General features: G+C 48.9%; 1 protein-coding gene across 1 annotated transcript in view; it reads left to right on the top strand.

The window, feature by feature from the left end:
* LOC144798063 (uncharacterized) overlaps positions 1–21931 on the top strand; it is a 793010-nt gene that overhangs the window by 754850 nt on the left and 16229 nt on the right. Inside the window, exons 20-22 of the mRNA XM_078668835.1 lie at positions 457–543; positions 1053–1160; positions 1256–1428. Of these exons, the coding sequence (XP_078524961.1) occupies positions 457–543; positions 1053–1160; positions 1256–1428 (368 nt within the window). The remainder of the gene's footprint in view (positions 1–456; positions 544–1052; positions 1161–1255; positions 1429–21931) is intronic.

The raw sequence follows: 21931 nt of genomic DNA, 5'->3' as shown, positions 1-21931 counted from the left end.
ATAAGTATTTGCTATCTCAGTATGTGCTTGGTGATCGCCATTATAGTATTGACATGTCATACTCTTGTGTACTGTAGCAAAGCTTCTGCTGGGATTAATGATTCTTTCATTGGTTTCAAAGTCCTTTTATCCCTCTTCTATTCCAGAGCATCCACATCCCTTTGTGCACTTGTAACACATCTCCTACCTCTCTCTCCTCTTCTGACTTTGTGCCAGTCTGCAAACACTTTAGACTCTTAGTTCCATCTTTATTTTATTCCATTTTGGTAAATCCTAGTGATTGAAGGTTAACATCCATCCAACTAACTTGTTTGTATCCCTTATCCCTTATTGCTGACACATCTCTTCTGTAATGTCCATCTGCTAACCGTCTTTTGTGCATGGCTGCAATTATACCCACTCTTGGCCAGGACCAGAAGAAAAAAATATACTAAGGGATTCTTTACTTTCTTGCAGGTCCCTTTCCTGTCGCCTTTAGAGGGGAATATCCATCTAAAATTGCAGTGCCAGAGCCATTCCAATGTGCACCACAGTGGATTTCTGGTAAGTCGACGTATGTAGGGAAGATGGCCCGGTAAGTCCATGCACCTGTTGCAGAAATACATTAAGCCCAAATGTCAAAAGTTTGAGGTGTAGCCGGTTTAACATGCCTATTATCCTTCTTAGGTTATTAAAGGCACTACCATAGAGAATGTTAATAGTGCCACTTGTTACAAGCAATGAGAAAAAAATCGCATTCTAATGTACATGGTGCTAATGTTTAATATTTCAGAGCAGTGACAGCTGAATAGTAAGATGTCCAACAACAAACCTGTGCTTCTAGTGGGATACGAGTGAGAACAAAGGATAAAGATCTACCAATATCCTGTTAATTCAAAAACATTCTGTGGGGTTTTTCTGGAAATACCTTGACTATTTGCAAAGTGAATGCAGCCAAGAGAAGACAGTGGTGGTTGTGGATTGTGTTACCTTTACTTTACCAGTCTTGTAAAATTGTTCTCTTGCCTTCTGTTGATTTATTTCTAAGGGGCTTTGCCATTTACTTTCTTTAGACTATGTTCTACGACGTGAGTGGGTTTGGAGCCTGGCACAGACGCTGGTGTGTCTTATCTAGGAATTACTTGTCATACTGGGCATATCCTGAACAAGAGAAAACCATGGTAATTGCCACGATGGTTACTAACACCTTTTAACTTTCTTTGCACTGCTGAGCAACAGTCTACATTGATGTGTTCTTTTTCATGTCTCTTCCCAGGATCCTCTTGGACAAATCAATCTCTTCAACTGTACTAGTCCCCAGATTGAGGCAGCCAGCTGGGAGTTTTGTGCCCGCCCTAATACTCTGGAGTTTATTACAGTGCGCCCTCGGCAAGAAGAGGACACTGAGACTTTGGTGACTCAGTGCCACAATACTCAATGCTTCTCCAAGTGAGTAGACCACTGTAGATGAGACGACTGTAAAGTGACCGAAGGGAGTAAAGGTTGTAGTGAATCCTAAGGATCCTACTGTGGGTTGGCAGAGCGGGGAAATTCTGGATGTGGATTTTCTCTTGGATTTGGTATTGTGCTGCTGTTTGGGTGATCCATGCCAGGTAGCCTTTGTAGCATTTCAGACATGCAGTGGTGCTTGAGCTTATGGCATTGTTTTAAAGTATAAAATGTCAGTAACCTAGACAGTCTTCACCCTTTTGCTGCCACATTAGTTTCATTTAACTTTTTGGACTTGGCCCTTTTTGTAGGATCATCCCTAATATTTTTGCCTTTCTCCTAACCTTTTCTTTGACATGGTGTTGGCGATTTTAGGCCTCCTGGCACTTTAGCACTGCTGCCAATTGTAAAGTGCGTGTGCTCTCTGTTACCTATGGTAAGATTGGTCTAAACTTATTTGGCCTATTTAATTTACCTGTCAGTCCCTTGAAAATGGTATCTTATATACCCAGGGCTGATACATGAAATGCTACTTTTAGGCTTGCAGTACTGATTGCACCACCCACCAATGTAGCCTTTCAAACGTACCTCAGGCCTCTGCCATTGCAGGGCTTGTGCGCGCAGTGTCACTGCCGCTGTCACGTTGCACCTAAAGTGTTTGCCATGTCTGTGCCTCCCTTTTAATGCATGTCAGTCACCCCTAAGGTAGGCCCTAGCTAGCCCTATGGGCAGGGTGCATTGTTGGTAAGATAGGACATGTACCTTAAGTGTGTGAAATGTCCTGGTAGTGACAAACAGCTATTTTGGTTTCTCACTACTGTGGGGCTGCCCTCCCCTAGGAATGTATTGGGGATTCCCTGATAAGTGTTTCAGTGGTAATTCCTAGTATGAAAGGAGCAGCGTGGTCAAGTTTAGTATATCTGGAATGGTAATAATAAATGCTGCGCAATGGTGTGCGCAGATTTATTATAACTATTTTAGAGATGCCACTTTTAGAAGCTGTACAAAAGGGGGTGGTGATGGACGGAGCATCTGACCCAATCAAACACTCGCCCCCAGTCAAAAGATCTGGGTTTTAGAAGTTGGCATTTCTGTGTGCTATGTGTCTGCCTGCCTGATGTGAATCGCATGTCTGGCTTTAGAGTGACAGGGGCTGGTGAGGTGTGTGTGGCTCCAAGAGGGGCAGCTTGAGTCTGCACTAGGCTGAATAGGATATCTACATTTGGAGTAGTCCCCTGACCCTGAATAGGATTGTGCTTGCCCTGTACAATGCTCGCTCCGCCCCCTGTGGTGTCTGCTCACTGAGCCCCCACCTGACAAAGGGGAAGATGAGCCTGGTAAACAGTGCTCCAATTCCCCTTTGAACCCGTTTTTGCTTGCCCCCCCCTTCCCTGTACTGCAGACAAAGGAATGTGTAGTATAAATAATGGGGCTGTGAACCCATGAATGTTGTGCTGTTCCTGGACTTGCTAGGGGCTTGCTGCTGCTGGGGGCCCAGGAGGAACTGCCAAGAGGGCTTGCCTCCCTGAAGGAGGACCCTGTGTGCTGGCCTCCCTAAGCCCCGTGATGCCCCTTAATCCTTAAGTACTTTTGCTGCTGGAGCTGTGGCTCCTAGCGCCACGTGAACGCTTTTCTTTTACTCCCAGGAGAGAGGAGCATAGTCGTCTGCATCTGCAGCGCTGAGCTGCACATCCTCTAGAGGGAATCCCAGGCAGGGATTCCCCTGTGCTGCTTTATGGAGCGGGAGCCCACCCTGCAGTTTGCGCAGCCGAGCGGGTGCCCACCCCGCTTTATGCCTTATTTCCAAGTGGGTGCCCACCCCGCATTTCTGCCGAGAGAAGCCGCCAGCCCGACCCAGAAGCCAGGCAGTCTGCCTGACTCTGGGCGGGGTAAAACAGGAAGAGTCCGCCAATGGCAGCGCGGCCGACCAGGAAGCTCTCAGAGAGAAACTTCAAGGTGTCCGGGAGACAGGACTCCCACAGCCGTTGTGTGAGCCGTGCATGTGGTGCCTGGAGGGGACCGGAGTGCGAGAGTAAATGAGAGGAGGAGAGCAGCCCCGGTGAGTGGGGCTTTACTTGCCTATTGTGGGTGCCTCCCCCCCCATCCCCCACCCCTCGCCAAAGGGAGCGCCAGAAGACGTGTTAGGGCTCCCTGAGGCACATTGTCAGTGCCTGGAGCCAGCCTATTTTTCCTTGATGGGTAATTTATTTTGCAGAGCCCGAGAGCGGTGCCCCGAAGTGCCAGGGCATCTTTTTTTATTCCCAGCTGCGCCAAACCAGAGCGGGCAGCAGCAACGATTGGCATATTTGTTTAGTTAGTCCCAGTGGGGCTGGAGAGGCACAGTGGTGCCCGTGTTTCCACCACTGATCCCAGCTGCCCTGCAAGAGCCCAGGCAGCTGCACCGTGGAGCCCGGTTGTTAGAGAGTCCTAGTGGGGACCCAGAGGGCAAAGTGAGTGCCAGTGCCCACATCTTTCTGCACAGCTGCACCGCAATGAGCGGCAGATGCAACATTTAGGCCAGTTCATTTTGAGTAGTCTCAGTGGGGACCGAGGAGGCACAGTGGTGCCCACACAATTGCTCACCTTGGATTCTGCTGCAGTGGCAGCCGCCCTGACATTTGGGACATAGGGCATTTTGAGTCCTCTGAGAAGGCCAGTTGGCCAGTGGGTCAGTGTGAGGTTGGCAGGGCGCCAGGCCTTAATGTGATTTATGTGGTGCCCAGGAAATGTGATTTATGCACTATGATTTATACCTCTGTTCATGTTTAGGAGGTTATTCCCTAATCTGAGACTTAGGTTTATGAGGTTATTGTCTAATGTGATTTCTACTTATGAGGTTATTGCATACGGTGTTTATGCTGGTGAAGATATTATTGCATAATGTGTGTAGGCTTATGAGGTTGACGCATAATGTATTTTAAGTATGATGTGATACGGATTGGATAATATTTGTTGCAGGATATAATGCAGAGTACAGTGTTTTGCCAGTCATTACTGGTTGTGTTCTACATTTACTATTTGTGCTTGTGATGGTTCTGACAATGGCCCGATTGGCCCTGTATAATCCTCTGTAAATATCGCATAGTGCCAGTTGACAGTGTATATTGTGTGATTACTATTCTAATGTTTTTTGGGATAATACAAAGGCTATTTTGATATATAACCTTGTGAGGAGTTCCTTTTGCGGTGTGCCTAGTGTGTTGCTGCTGTGTGTGTTGCGCAAACTCTTTACACGTTGCCTCTGGGATAAGCCTGATTGCTCGTGCCAAGCTATCAAGGGGGTGAGCAGGGGTTATCTTCAGCGTGTAACTCCCTTGCCAGATTGGTGGTTTGTGCCTGGCTTAGGTGCAAGCCCTGGCCAACCAGAAATCCCATTTCTAACTGTTGCAAAATTTTTCCCAGATAACTTCTCTTTTTCAAGATATTCTGACCTACGGCTGGAGAATTTCCCTCTACAGCCCGTTGAGAAAGTTGCGGTCCTCCAACATTCTCTTGGCCATGGTCCAGAGAGTCAGGCTTTTTTGAGTAGGCGGGCGATCTTTTTCTCTGTTCGGTCCAATGGGCTCGAACAACTTTACTGTAGAACTCTGGTGTATGGAGGATGAAAGACCATTCAGAAAAATGCTTAAAACCTTGCTCTCTGTTCAGTAAATGGCTCTCTTGTGCCCTTACTATTCCGTTAGCGCCATGACACTCTTTTGAGTAACTGCGCAGTCTATAAAACCCACATTACATACTTGAAAAAATATATAAGATTTCCGGTGGTTAATGGTCTCTAAACATTTTCTTGTGATACTTTAAATTAAAAATGCTTTCCACTATGTCTCTTCAATCTGATAGAATTCTAGCTGCAGATTCTCTACCATAGAATATTTGCCAGGCGTCAGACTGGATCCAAAAAATCATGATCTGTACCTCTGCACGCCAGTAGGTTGCATCTATCCGCTCTGCATCCTTCATGCCAGAAGTAACGCATATGGTGCTTATATAGGTGCCAAGCCAGTCCGTTAACATAAGTTCCTCAATTTTTGCGCCATCAGCCCAGATCCGGCAAGGGATACCTCCTTCGTTTTTTGTGGCTACCTTTTCTGACTAGGTTGATTCTTTTTAAGCTATGCTCCCAGTGTGCATTAGGAATGTCCCCTAAAAACCTATGGGGTTTAACACCTGTGGATCTATCACAAGCAGATGTCTGACACAGACCACCTACCTGATTGGCTTCCAGTGCTTGGAGCCAGGCCATGACTGAGGTCTACCCAGACTGTCGAGCGATGAATCCTAAGGTGATCTGGGAGCATGCCCTGAAGCTCCTCGTAGCCAGACACCGGCCAACTCTGCACTGTTCCAAGTCCCAGATGCGAGGGAGGTCCTGGAACACCCGAAGTCGTTCCCACCAATCGTCGTTTCACTCGGTCATTGTAGGAAGCTGACTCTGTATATACTGGCTTAGCACAAAATATTTAAACAGGGGGTCCTGGAGAAAATATTTAAAGACAAAACTGTATTCTGTCCCCAAACTGAACCTTACATAACAAATAAAATACCGTTGTTCTAAAAAATAAACTTGGACAACAAGAAACTAAATTGTTTTGGTCAAAGAAGTCCATTTAAAGAGGACAGAATCCCATCAACCCACTGAGGTGGCATACTTCATCTGGGATCTCCTCTTAACTGCAGATCCTAGTGCAGCCAAGGGCTACAAACTTCCCAACGCTGGAAGGGAGCTTACAGATGTCTTGGCCTGAGATGGAACCCACTATGATCCCACAAATGATGAGACAAAATTCAAATTTGGAAGGGGTGATAATTGCAGTGCATGTGAATGAATGTGAAAAAGTGAAATTTAAAATTGATTACCAGGATACTAAACCATTTTAATAACCGCTATCCTAGTGTCAAAACTAAAACCGTGCATATACAGTTTGAAAGAATGACTGTAAGAAGTTCACAAGGATCACAGGTCTCATGTTTCAGCCTTTGGATTTTCTAATCCAGGCTTTCATCAGGACCTAAACAAATGGAATCGCTACTGCAATATAGTGTGCTAAATTTGTAAGAACTAAATATAAAGTCTCAAAAGAAAGTGGTTGGTTCAATACAACCTATGATCACCTGTGCATCCTAGATATGGTTGAATATCACAGGAGTCTTCGACCCATTCCTAAGAAAACAGAAATTCATGTTTTACTATAAAAGACCAAACAAGAGTGAGTTGCTGTCAAAGTAAACATCATCTTGACATTACTATTTTGATTATGTTGATACTCTAAGAATATATCTTATACTCCTCGTTGTACATATCGCAGAAGGTCTATTTTGAAAAAGGTTATCGCACGTACCCGTCTTTATGCGAGAGTACTCCTCACCTCACCTGGCATCTGCTCAGTGAATGAGGCACCGCTCTGTGTTACAGGTGAAAACAGTCAGGGTCCAAATCCTCTGAACAGTGGCTACCTATCATATTTAAAAGACTGTCCTGCAAAACTCAGACATTCGGCGAGATCCAGGGGCCCTTGACTATCAGATGGACATATATTGATGTGCCTGAACAGGCATCTGTGAGTGGTTTATTGCTGTGACTGAACATAAAAACAGGGCTATCTGGCCTATATGATTGTAACATGAACATGAAAAAGAAACTCCTGTATAAAATAAAATTTCTTGTGTATAACGGTGTCCCAGTTGTACTTCTGCATCTCCTATGGAACATCTTATGAAAGGTAAAGCTACCATGTTCTCATGCGTCTACTCAAACCAAAACAAAGAAGGCTCTCTGTGTTAATACAGAGTGATCGTAGGTTGTATTAACCAACCACTTTCTTTTGAGACTTTATATTTAGTTCTTACAAACTTAGCACACTATATTGCAGTAGCGATTCCATTAGTTTAGGTCCTGATGAAAGCCTGGTTAACTCGGAGCCTTCTTCGTTTTGGTTTGAGGAGACGCAAGAGAACATGGTAGCTTTACCTTTCATAAGATGTTTAGGGGTGTTAATGGTAGGTAAAAGGCAGGGACCAATGGGTCCCTTCCCTGGGGTGGGTACACCCCCTATTATGCCACCCTCCAGTTGAAGGGGGCATGAGCCTGTCTCTGGTTGGCTGAGTCCCCCCATCTTCAAGGTGGCGTGGACTGTTGTGTGAATAAACAAAAAGAATCCACTAGATTGGGTTCGGTGATCCCTACAGTGGTGGGGAGCAACCAGTGTTGTTTAAATACCCCTCACACACCAAAAGGCCCCTTGGTGTCATGCTTTATCATCGGGGTCTTCGCAAACCTCTACGGAATGCGGCGTGCTAAGACTCACGACTACGTAGGAGCACTGAAGGTGAACTATGTGTTGGTGTGTGTGGAGTGGTAGAATGTGAGTGGTGAGGTGAAAGTGAAAATTAAAAAATACCTGGCTCGTAGGCAAACAAAAAACTTTTATTGAGTCCTCGGATGATATCATTAAAAAGTGCAAGCGAGGTTGTTCTCTACTGATTAGGGTAAGGCAACCTCAAAAGTGCGTCAACATGTTTCGGAGTAGAGGACTCCTTCTTCAGGACAAGGATGTGCACTAGTTATCCTCACCTTACTCACATGTATATGTAGATGTCAAAGTGTGCTCTACAAAAATAATTTATGGTGAAATGTACCTATCTGTTTTTAAAAGGCAAAGTCCGTTGCGCCCAATTGGCGATATACTGAACCTGTGAATGAACAAAAGGTTATATAAACCAATGGTGTAAAATACATGTTCATGAAAAACTGTGTAAATACACAGAAGGGTAACAAAGAACCAAAAATAAGGTCCAGGAACCCTGGAAAAGAAAATAGAAAAACACGAACAAACATATAGACTAGGACACACATTAATTGTCTCTGAAGATCTCCATCTGGTTCCATAAGATGAAAAAACGGAATTAATATCACAGTTATCAACAGATGTATATTGCTTACTTATAGTAATGGGCTAAGTAGCCTCATGAGCCAAATGCGTGGTATTGGGGGTCTTCTGTTCTGCCCAATATGGCAACCTATGAGGTATTAAAGGAACCGAGTTTTAGGATCTAAAGCAGTCGCTCCTGATACAGATTTTGGCAATCATACATTCCACCAAACACACTCACGGTTACAGCATGGCCTGGTTGGCTCTCATCCCCTCAACGCGGCTCCGACGAAGTGTCGGTCCATTGAGAAACAGACCCCTTATATAGTGCCTCAAGGGTTACTGATTGCCCCTTAATTGGAAAAGGAAACGGCCCAAACATGGACATAGCCCTTAAGTTCTGACCCGGTTCTGCGCGAGCTTGCTAGGTGTGTCCATTGTAACCAGAGTATGCGCAAAGGGGAGACACTAACCGCGAGCGCATGCGCAAGGCGGTAGTGTCTGCGAAGACGTTTAGGCTGCAGGAGGGAATTAGCAGCTACTCGCGCATGCGCGAGTGAGACGTCCCGTTTCTCATTACTTGTCTCAATTTGGGTTTAGGAACGCTGTGTGCGCAGCATGTATGTGCTCGCGCATGCGTGTGTTCGAGTGGGGAGGGGCGGGGTTAGTTTAAACTTGTCAGTGTTACTGAGGCTATTATTCTGGATACAGAGTAATGTACAAATACAAACGCTCTATCAATTTTGTGGGCATATGGTCTGATGGTAACCGTGAGAGACAGACATTTTTTACTCTGAATTGGTGATGTTCAAGGGTAGGCTGACAGTCATTGGCCTGTTATCAACGTAATTGGCTCCATGGAATGGAGTCATTTAGCCCAGTTGTATATGAGCCCTATCGAAAAACCCATCTTTGTTCTTTTTCAAACAGGCCCCTTTCTGACGGCAGTTGCTCAATTACAGTCCAGTGTATCTCATTCACACAGTGCTGTGCCTCTAGAAAATGTGATGCCATTTTTGTGGTCTGTTTCTTGCACCTTACATTGCTTTTGTGTTCATTTATTCTAGTTTTGACAGCACGCGTTGTCATCCCCACATATTCTTTTCCACATGGGCATTTAATTAGGTATACAACCTTCCTACTATTGCAGTTTGTGAAAGCACGTTGTTCCCATCTGGTGCCGTTTTTGAAGGTGAGAGTAAGACTTTTCTCAGTCAGGTGGCAGCTATTACAATTGCCACATGGATGGTGTCCATGAAGACCTTGCAATCTGGTTTGCTGGATCACCGGCGGATTCTGACAAGTGGGAGTCTAAACTTAGAAAAAACCCTATTCGCTCACAGGAGAGGAAGGAACTTGAAAGATATCTTGGTGCATGCAAGACCTCGTACCAATGTGATCCAGCAAACCAGATTGCAAGGTCTTCATGGACACCATCCATGTGGCAATTGTAATAGCTGCCACCTGACTGAGAAAAGTCTTACTCTCACCTTCAAAAACGGCACCAGATGGGAACAACGTGCTTTCAAATAGAACGCTGACACTCGAGCGCTACAGATTACCGAATCCTCCTGAGGCATAGCCGGGAGATAGCTTGTTGTTCACTAGAATTGCTCATTTTTAAAAACTGCACCTAATTGATTTTAAAAGCGCACTCTTTACCTGCCTGTCTCCCGCCTGGAAAGCATCCCCAGCAGCGGTTGCCACGCTGAGAGGGAGAGCTCGTGGGAGTCTTCGCAGGCGCCATCAGTCCCACGGAACGAGGGACACGCCCACTTAGAGGCCACACCCCCCCCTCCAACCTATAATAATGTGTATGTACCGGAGGCGCAGCGGACGAGCGCAGCGGGCGCGACGAATGCGCGCATAAGGCAAGCTCGTCTGCGCTCGTCCGCGCGGAGTCCGGGCCTAGGGCCAGTCCCCTTGCTCCTCACCCTTCAGTACCCCTGCATTATAGCTCTGACACCCTGCATAGTCTCAGGATATTCACCAACAAGGGATGCCTACACAGCTTCCAAGCTGACACCCTACCCCCTACCTGCCCCAACTGTAACTTCCACTTGAAGCCTAAAATAATGCCTGAACTGCTATATGACTACCGCATGTTCCTGTTGAACTGCCGTTCCCTCCCAAAACATAGGGTTGAAATTTCTCTCCTAATAGAGGAACTCTCACCGGACATACTGTTTCTGACAGAAACCTGGTTAACTCCTGACGCTGAGCCAGCGATTTTGGAAGCTCTGCCCCCAGGCTTCCAAATCTCTCACCAAGACCGGCCTAAAGGGAGAGGAGGAGGTCTGGCGATAATTTATAAAGATCAATTTCGCTGCCGTCTAGCAACCGAATCCATCCCGGATTGCGAGAGTTTCATTTTCCATGTCGAACTCTCACCTAACAAATGCTTTTCCGGCACGCTCATTTACCATCCTCCCGGCTCCCCGAATCAGTTCCATGTCTGCTTACCCTCAATCATAGCCGAACGCCTCAATCCCACGTCTAACTTCACCGTCTTAGGCGACCTTAATTTCCATTTCGACTCGGATTCAGACCACATAGCCACTACTTTAACAGAAGACCTGGCAGCTTTACAATTGACCCAAAGAGTTACCTCCCCTACCCATGTCAAGGGCCATTTGTTGGACCCGGTTTTTAGCAACTGTTTCGGCCTTATAACAGGACCACCCATCCACCTGCCTTGGACCGACCATTTTTTGATCCCTATCAGCTGGTCTGCACCGAAACCCTCTGAATCGACACCGATTACGAGACTCTCAAGAGCTTGGTCCCACCTCGCAATCGATAAATGGACTAATATACTTGCCGAGAATTCCCCTCTGATCAAAGACAACCCTAACCTAGCAAATCTGGCTTATTCCAATTGGATCACTCAGTCTTTAGACGCGGCTCTTCCCAAAAAAAAAATCACACTAAAACGAGTTCAAAAAAACTGCCCCATGGTATACTGAAGATCTTAGAGACAAACGCCACTGCAGACCATCTGAAAGAAGCTGGCGAGCTGACTACTCCTCAGATAAAAAAAATCTCTATCGCGAAGCCATCAGAGACTACAAAATATTGATAAAAACGGCCCAAGCCGCTTACTTTTCGGAGAAAATCTCCCTCGCTAAATCTAAACCTAAGGAAATTTTCCGAATCATTAAAAAACTGACCAAACAGTCCCCCTGTGATCAGGCAGATAAATCCATCACCCATTGTAATGATGTCGCCGAATTCTTCCACCAGAAAATAAATACCATCTACTCTGCCTTTCCCCCGAACAACCTCACCCCCTCGGCTCCTACTTGTCCCCTCATGACTTCCATTCATCACTCACCCGCACTAACACACTTCCCTCCACTAGAGCTGGCTACTCTTGAGCCCTTAGCCCGGAGTGTAAAATCTGGTTCCCCCAATGACCCAGCACCACCAGACATAATAATGGCAGCATCTCAAATCACTCTGCCCATAATTAAGGACATCTTAAACGTCTCCATTTCATCTGGCGTGGTCCCGACTGCCTGGAAGCAGGCCATGGTTAGAGCCCTAGTGAAGAAGCCCAACCTGGACCCCAATGATCTGAGTAACTATCGCCCCATATCCCTGCTCCCATGGACCAGCAAGATTCTGGAAAAATACATTAATAAACAACTAATTACCTTTCTGGAAGATCACCAACTACTGGACCCGACCCAGACGGGCTTCAGACCCAAGCATGGGACCGAGACCGCCCTCCTCATGGTCACTGAGGAAGCGAGAAAGATCTTGGATCAAGGAGGATCAGTGGCAGTGATCCTCCTTGATCTCAGTGCGGCCTTCGATACGGTCAGCCATGACACTCTGCTATATCGTATGTCCCAGGTTGGGATTGAAGACAAAGCCTTGTCTTGGTTCCAGTCCTTCCTTCAAGACAGATCCTTCTGTGTGTTTGAAGGCGAGTCTGTCTCTGCCAGCAGACCTTTGAAATGTGGAGTCCCTCAGGGATCATCTCTAAGCCCTGCACTTTTTAATCTGTACATGAGGCCGCTGGCTGACGTCGTCCGTCCGTATGGGATTAAGATCATTTCCTACGCGGACGACACGCAGCTGGTGGTCTCCATGACTCAGGAAGCCACTCCATCGGCTCCAGGCGGGCTTAGAGAGTGCCTTGAGGAAGTGAAGACCTGGATGTCCCTTTCTTCGTTAAAACTGAATGGGGACAAAACTGAGCTGATGCTCCTGGGCTCCCCAGACCCCAGTATCCCCCCCTCTTTGTGGCCACCCAGTCTGGGCCCCCCACCCACTCCCAAAAATAGCATCAAAAGCCTTGGAGTGTGGCTGGACAGATCCCTGTCCTTTAATGTACAGTCCACAAAGCTTTCAGCCACTTGTTTTGGCATCATGAAGATGCTGAAAAGAATCCTCCCCCTTCTTCCCTGGGATGCCAAACAAACGGCCGTACAAGGCTTAATTCAATCACGACTCGACTTCAACAATATACTCTATCTTGGCGCCCCCGAATCTACCCTCAGAAGGCTCCAGATAGTCCAAAACTGCGCAGCGCGCATTCTACTAGACCTCCCCCGCAGACAGTCAGTGAGAGCAGGCTTGATTACCCTCCACTGGCTACCAGTGCGACAGAGGGTCCTGTTTAAAGCCATGTGCACTGCACACCAGGCCTTCTGGAACACTGGCCCCAAAATTACTCAAGACTTAATTACCCATTATGTGCCCAACAGAAGCCTCCGCTCCATTCAAACATTTCTTGCAAAAAACCCCAAAATAAAAAGATCCAGATCCGGAGGCAGGACCTTCTCATACAACGGTGCCAGGGCCTGGAACGCCCTCCCACTGCACTTAGAGCTAATTCCAACCTCTCAACCTTCCGTAGACAACTAAAGACCTTTTTATTTCATCCAGTTTAGTTAATCTCACCCCTAAATTCTCTTTCTGGGCCTGCGGTAGGTATTCGGTTCTCCTAGCGCTTGGACGCCTCCGGGCAGCAATTCGCGCTATACAAATGTACATCCTATCCTATCCTATCCTTTCACAAACTGCAATAGTAGGAACGTTGTATACCTAATTACATGCCCATGTGGAAAAGAATATGTGGGGATGACAACTCGTGCTGTCAAAACTAGAATAAATGAACACAAAAGCAATGTAAGGTGCAAGAAACAGACCACAAAAATGGCATCACATTTTCTAGAGGCACAGCACTGTGTGAATGAGATACACTGGACTGTAATTGAGCAACTGCCGTCAGAAAGGGGCCTGTTTGAAAAAGAACAAAGATGGGTTTTTCGATTGGGCTCGGATACAACTGGGCTAAATGACTCCATTCCATGGAGCCAATTACGTTGATAACAGGCCAATGACTGTCAGCCTACCCTTGAACATCACCAATTCAGAGTAAAAAAATGTCTGTCTCTCACTGTTACCATCAGACCATATGCCCACAAAATTGATAGAGCGTTTGTATTTGTACATTACTCTGTATCGAGAATAATAGCCTCAGTAACACTGACAAGTTTAAACTAACCCCGCCCCTCCCCACTCGAACACACGCATGCGCGAGCACATACATGCTGCGCACACAGCGTTCCCAAACCCAAATTGAGACAAGTAATGAGAAACGGGACGTCTCACTCGCGCATGCGCGAGTAGCTGCTAATTCCCTCCTGCAGCCTAAACGTCTTCGCAGACACTACCGCCTTGCGCTCGCGGTTAGTGTCTCCCCTTTGCGCATACTCTGGTTACAATGGACACACCCAGCAAGCTCGCGCAGAACCGGGTCAGAACTTAAGGGTTATGTCCATGTTTGGGCCGTTTCCTTTTCCAATTAAGGGGCAATCAGTAACCCTTGAGGCACTAAATAAGGGGTCTGTTTCTCAATGGACCGACACTTCGTCGGAGCTGCGTTGAGGGGATGAGAGCCAACCAGGCCATGCTGTAACCGTGAGTGTGTTTGGTGGAATGTATGATTGCCAAAATCTGTATCAGGAGCGACTGCTTTAGATCCTAAAACTCGGTTCCTTTAATACCTCATAGGTTGCCATATTGGGCAGAACAGAAGACCCCCAATACCACACATTTGGCTCATGAGGCTACTTAGCCCATTACTATAAGTAAGCAATATACATCTGTTGATAACTGTGTGATATTAATTCCGTTTTTTCATCTTATGGAACCAGATGGAGATCTTCAGAGACAATTAATGTGTGTCCTAGTCTATATGTTCGTGTTTTTCTATTTTCTTTTCCAGGGTTCCTGGACCTTATTTTTGGTTCTTTGTTACCCTTCTGTGTATTTACAGTTTTTCATGAACATGTATTTTACACCATTGGTTTATATAACCTTTTGTTCATTCACAGGTTCAGTATATCGCCAATTGGGCGCAACGGACTTTGCCTTTTAAAAACAGATAGGTACATTTCACCATAAATTATTTTTGTAGAGCACACTTTGACATCTACATATACATGTGAGTAAGGTGAGGATAACTAGTGCACATCCTTGTCCTGAAGGAGTCCTCTACTCCGAAACATGTTGACGCACTTTTGAGGTTGCCTTACCCTAATCAGTAGAGAACAACCTCGCTTGCACTTTTTAATGATACCAGCCGAGGACTCAATAAAAGTTTTTTGTTTGCCTACGAGCCAGGTATTTTTTAATTTTCACTTTCACCTCACCACTCACATTCTACCACTCCACACACACCAACACATAGTTCACCTTCAGTGCTCCTACGTAGTCGTGAGGCGTAGCACGCCGCATTCCGTAGAGGTTTGTGAAGACCCCGATGATGAAGCATGACACCAAGGGGCCTTTTGGTGTGTGAGGGGTATTTAAACAACACTGGTTGCTCCCCACCACTGTAGGGATCACCGAACCCAATCTAGTGGATTCTTTTTGTTTATTCGTATTGCCAGGGTGGACAGAATCCACTTCTTCCTCTCCCTCCCCCCTTTGTTTGTTACTTACGTGGACTGTTGTGTGTCACCTCGCCTCCCCCACCTGAGGGGTGGAGTGTGCAGAGGTGCGCACACCTCTCTTCCTCACTTGTTTTTCCCTCTGGTTCTCCCACCCAAAGTGGGGGTCAGAACCAGTGGGGACCAGTTGCTGAGAGCAGCAAGTGGCTAGGGGAAGCTCGCAAAGGCGACAAGCCTTTGAAGCTTCCCCTTCGTGAATCCTGCCCATCCTGGGGGAGGAGGCTTGGCACCTCGTCCCAGGATTTGCATTTTTTCAGGCCCCAGAGAGCAGCAGGCTCTCGACCCAGGGGTCCAGAAACATGTCGGGTGGTGGCAACTGAAAGCAGCCTCTCAGCCTGGACACATGTGGTAGGTTAGTTTTCAGGGGGCATCTCCAAGATGTCCTCTGCATTTTTCATTAAATCCCACACTGGCATCCATCTGGGTTTAATGTGCTGAGAAGTTTGATGCCAAACTTCTCAGTTTTCATTGTAGCCATTATGGTGCTGTGGAGATCGTAATGACAAGCTCCAAGCACCATATCTATTAATGGCAGCTCTGCACGTACAATGTCTATGAATGGACTTAAACACTGTATGGGTACAGGGCTCATGCACCTGCGCCCTTGGTATAATGCAACCAGCTAGAGGGGTGACTGATATTTGCCAGGGCAGTGGGTTGTAGGCATGGCAGTGTACCATGTCTACTCTTCACTGTGTTCTGCACCAAAACACACTGCCTGCAAAGGCAGTGTATGTGTAGAGGTACAGGGCCTCTAAGGGTATCACATTAAGTGCTGCATTACTTAGGTCTTCCCTGGTCACAGTGCTCTGGGTACCTGTGATACCATTTACCAGTGGCTGACCTGTGGTCAGAGATGCCAGTTGGGTTAGTTTTGGGGAAAGAACAGACCATGAAAACCGGATTGGCAGGAATCCAGGGCACATCAAGTGAAAGTGCATCAGTAGTCTGTGTGTGTGTGTGGGGGGGGGGGGGGGTACTGCAACAGAAACCCACAAGAAGTCCAAGTAATTCAAGAAGAAAAAAAGTTATTTCACTTCACCGCACTAGTCCAAGTCAACTGACAAGGTGCAGGAACAATGCCATAAATGTATGCCCCGCTCCCATACTTGCGTTGCGGGGCCAGAGTCTGCATCCACACCACTCCTTCCATATTTTGCCGTAGAGACCCCAGCAGCTTAAATAATTTTACAAAGTCCTGGATCTCCTTTTTGGGTGGGCCAACTCATCTGGACCACCTGCCAAATGCATGGGGCCTGACATCTAATTCACCATCTGCAGTAGTCGAACCCTTGCATCCTGGTTGGCTCTTGTTGCGAGCTGGTGACCTTCCCCATAGTCTGTTCCAATAGCACCTTTCCCATTACTACAAATGCTCCTCGGTGCTGCCAACCCCATCGTCATTCCAGACTGATACTGAGCTAAACCTGTGTCGCCAGACAAAGACTTTAGATCCAACCAGCCCAATACCATCCAGGTCAGAGATGACACCTCCTTTTACTGACTGGCCCTCTGGGGAATTTTATTGGGCAGATCTGAGGATCCTCATGGTTATCCAGACACCCTGGAAGAGCCCTTGGTCAAGGAGAACTGGTATGAGTAACTGGTGAATGCCAGTGATTTGGACACTTGTGCCGACACTGACCTAGTCTCTTCTAGTTGGGCTAAAGAGGACAAGGCTTTGTTTGCTCTGGTAAAGAGGAGGGCGGCTGATGACTTTGAACTTACACTGCCCTCAGTGGCCGTCAAGAATAACTTCTTGATAGAGGTGTTTCAACCCTGGGTAGCGCCTTTGGATCCTCCTTTCACCATTTATACAAGTTCACTGATGTCCAGCTGGGTGCTTGAGCCAAGCCCTGCATTGGTACTCCTGTACCCAGGATCATTGCCCGCCACCATAGTCTGCTCCTAGGGACCCAGCTTTCCTCACCCAGCACCCCATCCCAGTAAAACTGGTCTGCCAGGCCTTCACCTCTGTTAACTCTTGTGTGTTTCCTACCACACAACTGGATAGGGAATCCAAAAGGATGGACTCCTTCGGCAAGAGAATTCTTCTCTTCCACCAGCCTCCCACTATGGTCCGTGATCACCTAGTGCCAGTATTCCTACACTGTGTGGGACTCCGTTGCGCAAGTGCTGCCCATGGTCTTGGAGGAAGCCAAGGACCTGTCCCAAAATGTTGCAGATAATCGGCAAAGTTCACAATACATTGCAGACTGGACACAATAGACTCACTAGGTAAAGCAGTATTTTTATCCCCTCACCTGGCTGAGGTCAACTGTTTTTTCGGGGATGTCCAGGCGGTCCTTAGGGACATGCCCTTCGATGGATCTTGCCTGTTTGGCAATAAGGCAGAATCTGAAAGAGACACGTTAGCGATGGATTCCTTACCTTAGAATATCCCCAGGCGTCAGACTGGATCCGGAAAGTTTTGTCAGCACTACCCCTGCGCGTCGGTAAGTGGCATTGTGCAACTCCACGTCAGTCGCTGACATTGTAAGCGCCGAGATGAAGTTACAGAGACTACTTGGGCGCCACCCATGCGCGCAGGTCTTTCTTTTTCCGCGCCAGCAAGCGCAGATCCGCTTAGAGCACATACCCTAGTCACTTTTTGACTAACTTTTTGAGACTTTTGTCTCTACTTCTCTTGGATCTTTGACTCCTGGTGCCACGTAGGGATGCCTGGGTTTAAATTCTGCGGGGCCTGTCACCATATGGTGTCAGTGGCCCTCCCCCATGGCGTCTGTCTCTACTGTCTGGAGCGCGACCATGACTCCCGGTCATGTTCCAACTGTCTGGCCATGGCTCCAAAGGCTTTGCGGGAGCAGTCCCAAAATATGCTGGATGCCAGGTAGTAGTCTCCACGCCATTCAAGGTCCAGGGGTCGCTCGAGGGACCGACCGAGGAGCCATCATCATTGCTCCACGGGGTCAAAGTCTTCACCCTCACATTGGGTAAGCGACTCACAAAAAGTCGAAGAAGTGTGTTCGGTCTCCGACGTCCCCCCGTCTGTCTCCAAACGCAGAAGAGGGGACCTGGAGTCCTTCCCCTGCTGCTCTGTTGGAGCCTGAGAGTCCTGCGTCCTACCCACCCTATCCGGGTCCGTCGGCGACTCCGGCCCAGGTGCAAGAGTTTCTTGCCGTCATGGACTGCCTTTTCAGGCCTAGGGCTCCCGCCGGCTTGCCTACGGGCCTCGCGGTCCCTATTGAGGGCCCTTGCTTGCCGTCCGCGGCACCCCCTGCGGCTCTGTTCCCAGCGCCGCTATGGGTTCTGTTCGTCCCACCTCCGCCCTTGCCTGAATTTCCGGGCAATTGTGCTCCGGCTTGGGATCCTAATTAGGACATGGAGCAGGATCGGCGCAGTTCCCGGCGCTGTTGGAGAATTTGTTTTCCTCTGTGCCTCCCCGTCCGCTACCACCTGTACCTCGGGCTCTGGAGGAGGGAGATGACTGGGAGGGGCCGGAGGACCCTCTTGCACGGCAGTGCGAGTCTGAACATGAGCGGGCGGAGGACTCCGAGAATGCAGTTGGCCTTGACCTCTCCTCCGAGCCTGGATCAATGTCTCCTCCCGCTGTCATGGAGGAGGGCACCACATATACTGTGGTGCTCCGTAGAGCAGTTGAGGCCCTTGACCATGATCTGCCTACTGTCACTCACAAGACCAACCTCCTTACTGAGGTGCTTCAGCCGGCGGCAAGTTCTATTGAACGTCTGCTCCTCTTTAATGAGGCCTTGACGGATGTTTTGATGGGCAACCTGGTCTAGACCAGCCACAGGGGTACCATTGGAGAAGAACGTGGCCAGCCGTCATTGCCCAGCACCGGGTGACCCGGTCTTTTTGACCAATCAGCCGACTCCGGAGGGCCTGGTCATTCAGGCCCCCACTTCCCAAAGTGCGTTCCCTACCACCCCGCCGGATAAGGAATCGAAAAAGCTGGAGCAGTTTGGCAAGAAGTTATTTTCCTCTGCCAGCTTGGGGCTGCGGTCAGTCACTGCATGCCTCTTGGGCTGCTACACTCGTGCTGTGTGGGACACAGTGGCACAGACCCTGCCCCAGTCCCCGGAAGAGGTTCGGGCTATACTTTCCCAAGCTGTTGTGGAGGAGAAGGATGCCGCGAAGTTCAGCATTCGGTGTGGGCTGGACACCGCGGATTCTTTAGGGAGAGCGATCTCCACAACTGTGGCCCTGCATCACCACGCCTGGCTGCGGTCCACTGAGTTTTCGGGGGACGTCCAGAGTTCCCTAATGGATATGCCTTTTGGTGGTACTCTCCTGTTTGGCGATAAGGCATACCGTGAGCTGGAGCGTTACAAGTACTCTTGGGTTAAGGCCAAGTCCTTGGGTCTCTCCACCACGCGCCCAGCCACGTTTCCCTTTTGTGGCCAAGGAAGGGTCGTCCTGCCTGCTCGTTCAGTCAGAAGCCAGCGCAGAACCAAACTCACGGCAGGCGTGGAGACCGCTGTGGTGGCACAGCGGGCCAGCATGCGGGTCAGTCCGGCTCCACTCCTGCCACATCCACATCAAAGCCTTCCTAGTCCGAGCTTTGGTGTGCACCCCACGCCAGTGGGTGGCAGGATTCGACATCCCCTCCCCCACTGTCGTCCTGTCACGTCCAACAGGTGGGTGCTGCAAATCGCCTGGATGGGTCACTCCCTCCCCTTCGAGTCTACCCCCCCCCCCCCAGCCATGCCACCTCCCTTCCACCACATGTCGGGGGATTACTTTGTGCTTCTCCAACAGGAAGTAATGGCCCTCTTGGCCAAGGGGGGCCATCGAGCGCGTTCCTGGGCCAGAAGTAGGATGTGGTTGTTATTCCCACTACATTCTGGTCCCAAAGAAGGACAAAGGGGGCTTGCGGCCCCATCTTGGATATCAGCAACGTCCATCGCTTCCTCCGGAAGGAGCAGTTCAAAATGTTGTCTCTGGCTCTGGTCTTGGCTGCCCTCGACCCTGGAGACTGGATGGTAGCGTTGGACTTGCAGTACGCATATTTTCACATCCGTGTCCTGCCGGCCCACCGGCGTTACCTGCGGTTCATGCAATGCAAGGAGCATTTTCAGTTTGCCGTGCTCCCCTTCGGCCTTACCAGCGCCCCTCGGGTGTTCACGAAAGTGATGGCGATGGTCACAGCTCACCTGCGCAGGTCAGGGGTGTCAGTCTTCCCCTACCTCGACGACTGGTTGTTGAAGGCGGGCTTGCCCAAGGTAGTTGTCACCCACCATCTGATAAAGACGTCTAGCCGCAGATTCCTTAACTTAGAATATCCCCAGGTGTCAGACTGGATCCGGAAAATTTTGTGCAGCAGCACCTCTGTGCTCTGGGGGCAGCGCCGTATGACTCCACCCTGACGTCGTCCATGGACGTGACGTCAGCGGAGCCATATATGCCCCGCTTTGGCGCTCTGACATCAGTTCTTTTCCGCGTCACAACGCGGATCCTGGAAACCTGCAGTTCCTTGCCTAGTTTTGGGCCTTCTCTGCACCGCTGGTGTCATACCGGAACAGTGTGCAATGCCCTCCGGGTTCAAGGCCTGTGCACGTCCGATGTCTGGCACTGACCCGCACCTTATTTGCATGTGGTGCCCCGGTGTGCACCACGATTCCAAACAATGCAGCAACTGTCAACGGATGAAGCCGGAGTCCCTAGGGGAACGCCGTATGAAGCGGTTGGCCGCACGGCTGTCCGGCCCAGCCTCTTTTCGTCGCAGCTCTCCCGCCACAGCAAAGCAGAGAGCTTGTTTCTGGACGAAAGTGAAAGCCTGCCGTGCTTGTTTACAGTAGCCTTGCTCCTCAAATGCTGTTCCTCTGTTGCCATCTCTCTAGGGACACTCCGCTTGAAAACACTCGACTTGCTAGCTGCAATGCTACATCTGCTATGCTTTGCCTCTAGACACGTTGATCCCTCGGAGACTGTGCTGTCTCTGCCCCTCCTGATTCTGAAACTGACCAACGCAGTCACCACGCAGTCTCTTCTCTCTGTCTTATGATGTCTGCCCTGCCACCATTTACTTCAGACCCTCACCCTCACACCCACCCCGTCACCCTCACCCCCTCACCAACACTCACCCCCGTCACCCTCACCCTCCCTAACCCTCACTAACCCTCACCCTCCCTAACCCTCACCCTCCCTCACCCTCACCCTCCCTCACCCTCACCCTCACCCTCACTCACCCTCACACCCCTCACCCTCACAACCCTCTCACCCTCACCCCCCACCAACCATCACCCCCCCACACACCCTCACCCTCCTACACACCCTCACCCCCCTACACACCCTCCCCCCCCCTACACACCCTCACTCACCACATCACTCAGGGGCACCACCACAGCACTCAGGGGCACCACCACATCACTCCACCCCATCACTCTGGGGCACCACCCCATCACTCTGGGGCACCACCCCATCACTCTGGGGCACCACCCCATCACTCGGGGGCACCACCCAATCACTCAGCCCAACCACATCACTCAGCACCACAACAGCACTGTCCTTGCTTGCTACCAACAAGCATTGCCATAGCCAATAGGACTCGCATTAGGAAAGTGTAAGCTATTGGCTTTGTGAATAACCATGTTATTAATTTATATTTTTTCAAAACCAACACATATTTAAAAAATGGTAATTTACAATACCATTAGCTCACACTTTCCTAATGCGAGACCTATT

This window comes from Lissotriton helveticus, chromosome 12 (genome assembly GCF_964261635.1).
Source record: "Lissotriton helveticus chromosome 12, aLisHel1.1, whole genome shotgun sequence".
In the NCBI taxonomy this organism is placed as follows: domain Eukaryota; kingdom Metazoa; phylum Chordata; class Amphibia; order Caudata; family Salamandridae; genus Lissotriton; species Lissotriton helveticus.
The sequence above is the reverse complement of the archived record's forward strand: the minus strand, read 5'-3'. Positions and strand labels throughout refer to the sequence as shown.